The 12,646-nt window shown below is 36.3% G+C and overlaps 1 protein-coding gene across 2 annotated transcripts; it reads left to right on the top strand.

Annotated features, from left to right (window-relative positions):
* Window positions 1-788: 788 nt before the first annotated feature.
* LOC132262772 (semaphorin-1A) lies at window positions 789-12,241 on the top strand. Of its 2 annotated transcripts, none has more exons than XR_009468468.1 (10): window positions 789-1,014; window positions 1,075-1,183; window positions 3,374-3,569; window positions 3,769-3,873; window positions 3,954-4,184; window positions 4,247-4,822; window positions 4,893-5,677; window positions 5,741-5,869; window positions 5,951-6,013; window positions 6,668-6,737. XR_009468468.1 is itself a non-coding variant. In XM_059762182.1 (10 exons), exons 1-10 carry the CDS (start codon window positions 803-805, stop codon window positions 7,080-7,082), a joined length of 2,562 nt encoding a protein of 853 aa, XP_059618165.1. In that variant the 5' UTR covers window positions 789-802; the 3' UTR covers window positions 7,083-12,241. The 2 variants fall into 2 exon arrangements, 1 of the variants encoding a protein (XP_059618165.1); XM_059762182.1 differs by lacking the exon at window positions 5,951-6,013 and adding an exon at window positions 6,934-12,241.
* The last annotated feature ends 405 nt before the right edge of the window (window positions 12,242-12,646 follow it).

The raw sequence follows: 12,646 nt of genomic DNA, 5'->3' as shown, positions 1-12,646 counted from the left end.
CAGCTTTTCACTCTCTCGCTGGGTTTTTCCAGCAGGGAAAAACCACCCTTTTGGACTTTTCACTGCTTGGGAAATTCCTGAAGTTTCGTGAAAAGTAGACTTTCCTTCCCAGAATCACTCTAGATACCCAACGAAGCTCTCTCTTGTCTCTCCATAGGCACAGTTCTTTCTGGTTACTCGAGGGAAGTGGCCATGAATTGAGTCAATTGGTGCTCCAGCAAGAGTGGAATAAGCCAGTGAAATAGACCCCATCAAGGCAGTGAGATTCCTGGAGACAAGACTGTGTCAAGTAAGAGTTTGATTCTGTACAAAATGTTTTAATGCTTTTATTCCGCATCTTGAAGCTTGTAGATAGTTTTGAAAATTTTTATATTATCTACAACTTTTAACGCGTAAAAAGTTAAAATTTTGGTATTTCGAAGATTTTTAGAAGATAAAAATTTCTTTTATCTTTGCATTGTGAGAAGATTCAAGAGATAAAACTGCCCTGGAATTAGAAAAGGGATCTACTTTACGAAAGTTGCGAAAGTTGATAAATGAGATTATAGCAATAATATGGATTGATAAATAGAAATGAAAGTCTTAACAGCTTAATAACAGACATTCATAAAAGCCACTTGTGCACAAGAATAGTTCACTAATTATTAATTAGAGATGCGAATGTAAGAAATGACTTAATTAACGTCATTGAGCATGATATTGTTTCGTTGACAGTCTTTTTCGGCCTGGTTCGCGTGTTGAGGTTCCGGGCATCTTACTTTGAGCTTCGAGGAGGGCGGAGACCGCCAATCAACTGACAACAATGTCTTTTCTGAGCGCTTCCGTCGTGCCATTGCTATTGTCCATCGTAGCACTAGCCAGCCCGACGCTCGGGGTCTGGCAAGAGAATGTGAGACCCAAGCTGTACGTTGAGCTGGGCACTGAGGAGATACTCAGGTTCCAGGGCAACGACACTACCATCGACAACTTCAAGCTGATGTTGAGGGACGGCACCAGTTTGCTCATTGGCGCCAGGTTAGTCGTCTTTATCAGTGCCACTCGATGCAGCCTCTGATCTTGCTCTCGTCTTTCCAGGAATATTGTCTACAATCTCAGCATATCGGACCTCACGGAACAACAGAGGCTCATGTGGTACTCACCGGAGGACGATGTGAAGATGTGCGTTGTGAAGGGGAAGGACGAGGTAGGTTTTCATTCCTTATGCATCACTTTATTCGAACATATCGAGCCATGGGTGAATTGATGTAATTTTATTGGAGAGAAACCCACATAAACCTCTGAGAGCAATATCATTTTTCTTTGTTTGAAAGATACATTAAATGGTGGAATGTTTGAAGATGAATTTTATAACGCGACCTGTTCCATATCACTTGTGAGAATAGACACTTTTGCAGTGGACTGAAAACAATTACGTTATTGACTTGTGAGACTGCAAGATTTGCATGCCAATTGCCATGTCCCATGTCTAATTGAATATTAATATATCATGCAGTGTAAGAGACAGAAATTTCAATGAAAGTAAAAGAAATGTTTCCTAGAGAATCATAAAACGGGGAATTGTTATTGAAATTACATGTTATTGATTAGAACGTAAATCTTTTATCACTTCATCAACTCTTTTTGACGAATTATTGATTGACATGCTTCATGATGCCAATAACTTTTTTGGCAATCAGCGATGACCACGCTAAAAAAGAACCATTTTAAGAGTTATATTAATATTGACAATCCTGAACACTAGAGAGATGAAAATGGGTTAAATTTGAACATCGTATATCCTAATTTTAATATGACATGTGGTAAAATACGATAAAAAATATGGTTCTCGCCATTGTTATCAAAGCTATTATTAACACAAACTGGTATTTGTGAATTATTAGACATACTCTTTCGTCTAATAAAACCTTCATAATCGCTGCATTTCTGATATCAATCTGAAAGAGCAATAGTGGGATTATAATAGCGCGACAGTGTTGTCAAAGGAAGCAACTAAATATAGACTTTAGGGTGGTTCTTGTGAATTTCCGATTATCTGAAAAAGCTGCAGTCTTGTTGTGGTGGAAAAGGTATTGCATATTTATAAATCTTAATTGATTCTTAATTATCTGAGAGTGTTATTTTGGATCATTTGGATAGGGAATTCAATTATAAAATAATATAATAATACTTCTGGAGTATAATTAAAGACAGTTTTGACGAATAAAATAAATCTATATAGGATTGAATTAAGACTAAAAATTGTACATAATCTGCGCACTTTATCAAAAAACATTTTTACATATTTTAATGAAAACCCTGTCAGGATGAGAAATTTTATACTGGAACTTCCCAAACTTTTCAGTTTTTCTTGTCTTAACTGACTTTGTTATATTTGAAATTTTAAAGTGTCCACATTAGCAAATTACCATTTAATTTATTTTAATTGCTTCCCTTTAAGGTAAATAATTGTTTTTCCCCGTATAAAGATAAATATCATTTCGTGGTATTTGAGGTGTTAATTTGCATATAATTTCTGGGTATTTATTCATGACAAACAATCGACATTGTTTCCCACATTCATCACAGATAATCTTAATTCGATTAATGTCAATGCAGGTGAACGGCCGCGCGGATTTTTTCTTATCAATGTTAAATAGTATTTTCATTTTATCAGCCAATTGAGGAGAGAATGAGGAGGGGGGGGGGGGGGTAGAGCAAAGTGAAGTTGTAATGAAAATAAATTGTATCAATTTGAATTGAAAGACATGACTCAGTCACTCTCTGTGTCTCTCTAAAATATATATTTTTGCATATTAATCAAAATTCATGAAATGAATTTTGAATAGAATCTGAGCAAAAATGCTGGATGAATAACTCTTGTGAGGGGCCCGTGAATTGAGGGTGGGTTGGAGTGAATTGGTATGAGATGCGAATCGTCAATTCAGTTGTGTATACTCTTTTTACTGAGACCATGTTAGAGGTATTCAGTGTATTTTGTGTGCAGTTTTATTTGAGTTGGGAAGAAATATGGAGGACTTGTGTTGCAAATGAGCGGAAAATTAGTTGCGAGAAAAGTTGTGTGATATTGATATGGGCGTTTGAGAGCATCTTTAAGTGAGATGCGGGAAGAGTGTGTCAGTATCAGTGATTTTCTTTGATACTTGCTGTATCTTTCGAGCAAGTTTCACGCGCAGTGTGAAGTGGGTTCTTTTTTAATTAATTGCAGAGATGAAACTTGTGATTTCATTTTGACGTTGGAAAGAAGAGTGTGGGAAATTTCTGGAGTTTGGAGGCTAATTTGAAGAGTTTGTGTGGGTCGGTGAATATTCAAGGAAATAATGTGCATTTGATAGGTGAAGAAATTGAATTTTGTTGTTGTCTTGCTTCTTTGCAGGAAGCTTGCCAGAACTACATTCGTGTCCTAGTGGTGCCGAGTCCGGGGAAGCTGCAAGTTTGTGGCACAAATTCATTTCGACCCATGTGTCATTTGTATCAGATAAATGCAAACAATTACACATTGGAAATGGAGAAACCCGGTCAGGCGGTGTGTCCTTATGATCCGCAGCACAACTCCACAGCAGTATTTGCCGGTAAATCATCTCTTCTTTTGTTGCCACACTATGTGATGGGGCTTTTCTGCCATGGGAAAAGTCCCATCTTTTTTGCTTCACGAACTATAATACATACAACTATAAGATAAAATTAAGCGAGCGAGTGGAGAATCCACGAGTGTGAGGTTGTTGGGAGGAAGAAATTGTTATTGATTTTCCCTGGATTTTCCTTTTTCAGACAATGAACTCTATTCGGGCACCGTGGCTGATTTCAGTGGCAGTGATCCAATAATTTATCGCGAACCTCTTCAGACGGAACAATACGACAGTCTCAGCTTGAATGGTACGTGATGATAGAGGCTCTGCCTCTCTCACCTCGCTCTATGGATATAGTTTTTTAATTAATCCCTTCCACTTGTGCAGCACCCAACTTTGTCAGCTCCTTCACGCAGGGGGACTTTGTGTACTTCTTCTTCCGCGAAACAGCCGTGGAGTACATCAATTGTGGGAAGTCCGTTTACTCACGTGTTGCGAGGGTGTGCAAGTGGGACAAAGGGGGACCACATCGCTTTAGGAATCGATGGACGTCATTTCTAAAGTCACGACTGAATTGCTCCATGCCTGGCGACTTTCCCTTCTATTTCAATGAAATACGTAAGTGTACATTCACCGCTATGAAAAAAGTGGTTTGCTTTTGACGAAGCATTTATTCGTAGAATCTGCAAGTAACTTGATTGAGGGACGCTATGGACATTCGAACTCCAAATTGATTTATGGTGTATTCACAACACCGCCAAACTCCATTCCGGGCTCCGCTGTTTGCGCCTTCTCACTGCAAGATATCGCAGATACATTTGAGGGGAACTTCAAGGAGCAGAGCGGCATCAATTCCAACTGGCTGCCCGTCAATAGCGCCAAAGTGCCAGATCCACGGCCTGGGTCGTGTCATAACGATTCACGCACACTGCCAGATCTCACGCTCAATTTCATTAAGACACACTCGCTGATGGACGAGAATGTTCCGGCATTCTTTGGACAGCCAATTCTAATGCGCACCAGTACAATGTACAAATTCACTCAGATCGCGGTGGATCCGCAGATTAAGACGCCAGGAGGAAAGACGTACGATGTTATTTTTGTAGGAACAGATCATGGGAAGATCATTAAATCGGTGAATGCGGACTCGGCGGACTCTAGCAAGAAGGCCACATCGGTAGTGATTGAAGAATTGGATGTACTGGCGAAGAGTGAACCAATCAGGAATATGGAGATTGTGCGAACAGTTCAGTATGGTGAGTATTCTTGTAATGAAAATACAATAAATATTTATCCTAATCAATGCTTTTTAATGCCCTCTTACAGACCAACCCAAGGACGGGAATTACGATGATGGCAAGCTGGTTATTGTCACAGATAGTCAAGTGATTGCTGTAAGACTTCACCGGTGCAACAGCGACAAAATCACGAGTTGCAGTGAGTGTGTGGCTCTGCAGGATCCTTATTGTGCTTGGGATAAGATTCAGGGCAAGTGTCGCTCCCACGGCGCTCCGCGGTGGATGGAAGAGAACTACTATTATCAGAGTGTGGCTACTGGTCAGCACGCCGCTTGTCCATCCGGGAAGATGACGTCGAAGGATGCAAACGCAGGCGAGCAGAAAGGTTATCGCAATGACATGGATATGATGGATTCACACAATCGATTAATGAAGAATCAGCCGAGTGGAGAAGTCATCAATATTATGCAGGATAGCAAGACTTTCGACGGTACAGGTCCTCAAATAACGCCAGATATTATGACGGCGCAGTACTCAGTTGAGACTCTGGTGATGGCTGTGCTGGCGGGATCGATATTTGCTCTGCTGGTGGGCTTTCTTACGGGCTACTTCTGCGGCAGACGTTGTCACAAGGATGAGGATGACAATCTGCCATATCCGGACACGGAGTATGAGTACTTTGAGCAGCGTCAAAATGTGAATCGCATCCAAACGGAGCCGAAATTGCTGCCTCAGGTGGATGAGGTGACATACGCCGAACCGGTGTTGCTGCCGCAAACTTCCAGTCAGAATAAGATGCAAAATTCACCCAAGAGCACACTAAGGAAGCCAATGAGCCTCCATCACGGTGGCAATTCCGACGCTCTCTTCCAGGTTAGACCATCGCACGAGAGTGCTTCTGCTTCTTATGCTAATGCTGATGTGTTCGCCTTCCAGTTTCAGCCTGATGGCTACAATACACGCGACACGTATCGGGGACGAGACAATTTTGGCACTTTGCGCTCCCATCAGGGCGACAATTACCGGCGTGGCGATGGTTTTTCCACGACTCGAAGTGTGAAAAAAGTAAGAGTGGCACAATTTACCAGTAAGCGTTATGATTGATGGGGTCACTTCTGTACCTCTTTCGTTTTCTCGTCCTCACAGGTGTATCTTTGAGACGGGAGTGGGGCGGTTGAGACTAGTCAGGGACTCATAAATCAAAATATGGTAATTTCTTGTGTTGCTCCTAATCATTTCAATTGTTTTACCAATTACACCCTCCCATATCACCACAATTGATTTAACTAAATTTTTCACCTCTGTTTAATCACATTATTCATTAGTTTGCTTCACTTTTTTCTCACTCAACTTAATCACAATATATTCCCAATATATACTCTCTAGGATAGCTGTACTGCCTCAACTTTCACTATATATAACGTTCTATATATCTGTGTTTGTTTCATAAATGTAACCACACATAGCAAGTCCTAATCAACCAGCAATTGACAGTATAATATTTGAGAGAAGAGAAACAAGTAGAGGAAGCACAATTTACTGGTAGAACCGTAGAATTCAATCATTACGGAGATGGTAGAGAAGAATGGACAAATCACAGAGAGACATGAACAATTGAGAGCAATTAGAAATAGAAGACCAATTTTGCTGCTTCCTTTCCTTTTCCCTACACAAAATACACAATTTTTCTCTTTCTCTTTATCACTCTCTCTCTCTCCCATGTATCACATTTTTACACAACTATTAACTTGTAGAACAAATTTTCCCAATTCACCTTTTATCTCTTGAAAAGATGATACATTTCTTTAGTATTTATTATTTTGCTTTTAAATTATTTATAACAAAACACTCGTAATAATTTAGGGCTTAAATACAAATGCAAGAAACAGAAGTCTCGGTCGACTAAGGAGGCAGCCGCCCCGACATGGAATTGGTGAGTGAGATTTGCCAGTGTTGCAGGACATTGTCTGGCTGAGTTCCAGGCAGCCGCTAAATCTGAAATATTGCACTCAAGTAATCTTTCTGCTTGTCTAAAATTCCGTCTGTATTTCAATTGCCAGCCAGACATTGTCTTCAGGTGAAGAGTCCATGAGGCACGTTTGATGAATTGCTTCTTTTATCATTTCCAGCAACGCCACATCGTTCCGATAGTCCGCAAAATTCAAGTTCAGGCTCATCACCAGTCATGTCGCACAGTAGCTCGAGTCCGGCACCGCCATCGAGTAGCCCGAGCCCTCAGGGTAGTTTGAAGAACTGTAGCTATATCTATCGCGATTGATTAATATGTGACGCCGTCGATTCATCATCACTATCACCGGTGAAGACGTCATCCAGGCAGCTGAGGGAGGCGCTGAAAACGTGGAACAGTTTGTGGTCAAGGCGAAGGCGGCGCGAGCGATCGCCGTCGCTGTGGACGCACAATAATCTGCTGATGGAGGACATCGCTGGTGACGGTGACGTGAGATCATCATCGTCCGCATCCACCATTCCGATTGATGAGTTCGTGAAGGGTGGCTGTGGGACTGCAAGTGGACGGAGTGGTGGGAAAAATCGACGCTGCAGGAATAACAAAGCTAATACATGTGATCCGAGGGAGTGTGAGTTGCTTGTTGTTAGAGCATCAGACTGGGATGACGAAAAATGAGATTCTAACATTACATAAATGAACATATTATTAAGAAAAAGAAAATTAACAATATTCCAATGAGAGTGGCGATGAGGTGCCACAGAAGACTTTCACACACGAGCTAAAAAGTGTGTTGTAAAGTGAGTGGAAAAGGTATATTTATTAGCGAGTATGAGAGTTTTTTTTTAAGAGAGATTGTATTCTCAGAGCAGAGCGCATTTTATTTACCAAAGATTTTCATTGTGCATTTATTAATGAATTTGTAACTATTTTATTTGTAACACACGGATTATATTGTCTTCATAGAAGAGCTTTACAGAGAATCTCTGTATAGATTAATTGTACATTTTGACCGGAGTTTTTTTAACAGATTTTTTGTAATATTTGTAAAATATGTTTATACAAGTTTTTTTTTAAACATAAATTTCTTTTTCGATATACAAAAAGAATGAGTTGGATTTAGATGGGCGAATTGAGAGCAAAGAGGAAGAATCAAGCATTAGATTAGTAAGACATAAGAAATACTCACTAAATGAAAAGGATGAAACCATGAGGAAGAAAAGGGAAATTAAATAACTTTATTAGAAATTTTATTATACAAGGTAAGAGAGAGGAAGGAACTTTTTGAAACACAAGTAATAATTAAAAGAAAATGATAAAAATAATTCTAAGAAATATTCACGCATAATATTGTTACATTTAGGAGAAAAAAAGAAACAGTTTGATTGATATAATAAGAAAAGGAGGAGACAGCCCAATATTGATACAGAAATGATAAGAGTTTCGGTTGACGCTGAGTTGAAGCGAGTGGAAACAAATTAAAAAGATAATCTTTTAACTAGAATTTGCTCTTTTATAGCCATTTAGCAAAGTGAGTGCGCGCAAGTTGCGATAATAACATTTAAGGGAGTAAGAAAACAAGAAAATATATACGTATTAGGAGATGGAGGAAGGCATTGTACACACAAAAAAAAGGAAGTAAGCTAGGACAAAAACAAGTTATGAGAGAGCATCTCATGTTTTCATTTTCATTCAATGCTAAATAATATTAATTCTAAGAAGCTATACTTGAATTTATTAAGGAGGAAAATGCAAATATATATATATTTAATCCATGACGGGTGAGAAGAAAACATATTTGAATATAAAGATTGCATTTTATGAATAGCAAAATGAAGGATTGTAAATACGTGAAACTTTATTACAAAAGTGCAGAAACAATTCATCCACCCATTGAGAATTTAAGGAAAAAGCATCTTCTTTTTATGATGTGAAAATGGCACTCTTTAAGACCTTTTCTTTCTCTCTGTAATATACTCAACATTTACACAAGTTTCCTCTCCAATTTGTCCACCCATCAACCGGCCACTGTGTTTTATGTTCCTTTTGACAAACACCTTTTCAACAATTGTAAAAAAAACGGCGGCCTCTCAAATCGGAGACGTTTTGTATGGTGAATTTTTTGAAAGATGTAATTCAGCCACGAGGATTCATATTCCTATAGAGAATGGAGAAGTGAAAGATTATGGTAAAAGCTTGGAGCATGACTACAGGATTGCAAATAAGGCAGGCGATTGAGAGAAAACAATGGGCCCAAGAGAGACAGTTAGGGAAATTTGGTAGATGGGAAGGCTTATTTCCATTTTAAGAAAGAAGACAAGAAAGATTACAAATTTAAAAGAGTATTATGCTTCATACCAAGCATATTGCCGCAAATCTGACTTTGTAATGAAGGATTGTTTTGACGATTGAAGTTATCCGATAGTGATATAGTGACGCATAGTCAGAACAGAGAAAAAGAGTTGACTATCCAAAAAAGGTCTCCATTTGAAAGGTCGCCACTGAATGTATTTCCCTAAGTAGCGAGTTCTCCGCAGTGTAATATGAAATGAAAAGTGACAAGAAAACTGATGCACAAAGACGAAAATGAAAAGTCAAAAGAATTTTGTACGAAAGCAAAAACATTGCCGTTGATAAAGTTCAACAATTGTTGATTGTTTCTTAAATTGTGAATTTTTCAAGATATATTTTTCAGCCAGTCAATGAAGGCAAAGCATAAAGAGGAGAACTATAGGTGAAATATGTTGTTAGGTGAGAAGAAAGGAGGAAATGACGAGATTTTCTCTTTTTGTAAATAAGGAAAGAAGAAAAGAGGGAGTGAATAACAAACCAACTCATGCACTAAATTAAAAATGATAAATGACAAGTTATTGAGAAGAAATCATAGCGAGTAGTGGTTTTTAAATAATAACAATGATAGAGAAAATGGGAGAAAAGGAAGAAAAATATATTACAATATATTTAGAGGTATTTTATTTGATATTTAAAAAAAGGTATATTGTTCAAAGTTCAGTCAAAGGCAAGACGAATGCAGTGGGGAAAACGTTACCAATTAACGAGGGAGAGGAAGTAAAGTCATTGTAAAGCATTTTCGCTATGATGAAACATGGGGAAAGAGGATGAAACAAGCAAAAATAAAATTTAAATTATTGACAGAAAAATGAGAAGAAGAAATATATTATATTACGATGAGGTGAGAAACTTACTAAGAATATTAGAATATAAATTATATAAAGCCATATATTTATATAATTAATAAGTCATTTATAATATGCAAGTGCTTCTTACAAATATATTAATGAAAGAAAAGGATACTGCTTAGATGAGTAGAAAGTTTTGATGTGTAAAGATTTTACATTTTCATTTTAGTTTTACAAAACGATAAAGAGTGTTTCATTTTTGCTCCATAACATAGAAATAATAACAATATTATAGTAAGTGAAGAAAATGCGATAATTCAAGCATTTCTTGAAGAAAGTGTAACATTTTTACCATGAAAAATAATACAAGTTATTCAAAGCAAAAGCAACAAAAAGGGAAAAAATATTCAAAAGTTAGTAAGAGAATAATTAGAAATTCTTTAAAGAAGCAAATCCACAGTGAAATCTTCCATGATTTGAGTTGAAATGAATCTGTTTAATTTTCCCACTTTTCCCACATCCTTTTCGGGAGTAAAAATACACATGTAGATGAGGTGAAAAAGCCATGAAAAAGTTATAAAAATATATAGTGGTTTACATTTTAGGATTTTACATTATTACATTATTATTATTGAATAGATTTATTGATAAGAATGCAGTCAATTGTATAGTGAAGAAGAATGAAAAAAAAAACAACCTAAACTTGTAGTGAATTATTAAAAGCAAAAGAAGAAATATTAAAAGAAAATCATGTGAAGAAGCATCAAATAATTTTTCGAAAAATACAAAAAAAATCATGAATCTCAAACTAGAAGACAAGAATGAAAAAAAAAATTCCATTGAAGAATTACCACGTTTTTTCGACATTCTCTTGAATAAAACTGAACGAAACCTCTAAATAGAACTATAAAATAGTTTTAAACACTTTAAATGATGAAAAATGAAGTAATTAAACCTTAATAACTATAATGAAAAACTATTAATATTTCCATAAACATGCAAACACGAAGATGAAAACGAGGAAAAGCATCAGATTTCTAAAAGGGAAATTGCAATTTGGTTTTGAGGCTGAATCAACACTTTATTTTCGATACAGAGTTCGCAATTGTATCCACTGAATCAGGTTTTTAACTAAATGAAATATATGAAAAGCAAATAGGAATGCAATTAAAAAAGATTCTAAATGGTAGTTTTCACATGATGGAAAGAGCATACAAATACAAATACGAAGAAAATTTATTTATTGACACAATTTACTAATTCTGACTATTGGTAGCGATTTGTTGATATTCCTGATTATTCAGTTAATTTCTGATATTAATGCTGTCTTGAGCAATAGCCTAAAGATGGCAACTGAAACTTTGCAGCGAATGATCATTTTTTTTGCAAAAAAACCATCATGTGGGAAAAGTTAACTGAATTTCTTGAGAGAAATGAAACAGTTGGGTATCAAACATGGTGAACTCTGTGAGAACCAAGAAGTCTTTTTGGTTTAAGCTTCATATTTTATAATTGTACAAAAAAAAGTTTTCCTTTTGGGCGTTGAAAGCAATGCAACGCCAAGACACAGTGTAATAATTCCAAAATTGAAGATAAAAAAAAAATCATGAAAGACTGAAATGATATTAAACAATAACCAACATTACTTTCTATTTTAAGTTTCTATAAATGTCTAGTGACACGAAAGTGGATAAAAAAGTGTATGTAGAGTGGCAAAAAGCACATCAAATTGTATGATTCTGCGTTCAAAGACACGAAGATGAAGATGAATTCGACTAAAAAGATAATGTAATGAGTACAAAAAAGAAACTTGTTTAATGAATGTGAAAAATCTCAAATCCACTGAGAAATTTCCTTGCGATGCAATAAGACAAAATGAAAAAAAAATACTAAAGAAAATATTGAGGTAAATTGTAGAAAGTCCAGCGAATTATTTCACTTGTTATCGAATCTCAATTACACGTCATTTGTTTCTACTCAATTTTTCTTGGTTTTCCCTGAAATTGTGAAGAAAAAGATCTAAAAAAAAGACACAGAAATACTCAAAAATAAATGCAACCTTAGGAAAAAGAAGATTTGTAAATATTGGGAGGCAAGAAACAACTTCTTTATTCTTTTCACATCTTCTTTATCATTCACTTGTTGCATGAATAATGCGCAACATCACTTAGAAATATTTGCATTTAACGACGACGATGAGGAGGAGAATAGATAAGATTGAAGAAATCCACAATACGTATTCAGTGAAAAAGAATTCAGCTAGAAAATGAAAGCGTTGTTATTGAATTTTTCTTAAAATAAAAACCAGTGATTAAAAACTGACGATATAATGATAAATTTGAAGTCACACACTTACTTTTCTCCCCCGCAACGGATTGACTGATTTTTAATTCACAGAAAAAAAATGATTTTGCAGAAGTAAAACTCAGACAAATTAAAAAAAGACACACATTAGAAATTCTATTGATAAACATTAACATTAAAAAATACCTATTTCATAAAAAGGAAAAATATTATTGCATAGTCGAGAGGAGTGAATTAGGAGGAACTCATAATTTTTCATACCAAATGCAAGTAGAGACTTTCATTATTATCATTAAGTAACATTTAAATGAGGCGAGGTGGTGGAAAAAGGAGGAAAACGGACGTGGAGAAAGCAAAAGTAAATAAAATTATTATTATAAATTATGTAATTGAATTAAGGAACGAATTAGAAAACAAAAATTAATTAAATAA

Source organism: Phlebotomus argentipes, unplaced genomic scaffold (assembly GCF_947086385.1).
Source record: "Phlebotomus argentipes unplaced genomic scaffold, Phlebotomus argentipes genome assembly contig_15, whole genome shotgun sequence".
Taxonomy (NCBI): Eukaryota; Metazoa; Arthropoda; class Insecta; order Diptera; family Psychodidae; genus Phlebotomus; species Phlebotomus argentipes.
This window is presented reverse-complemented; position numbering and strand designations above follow the sequence as displayed.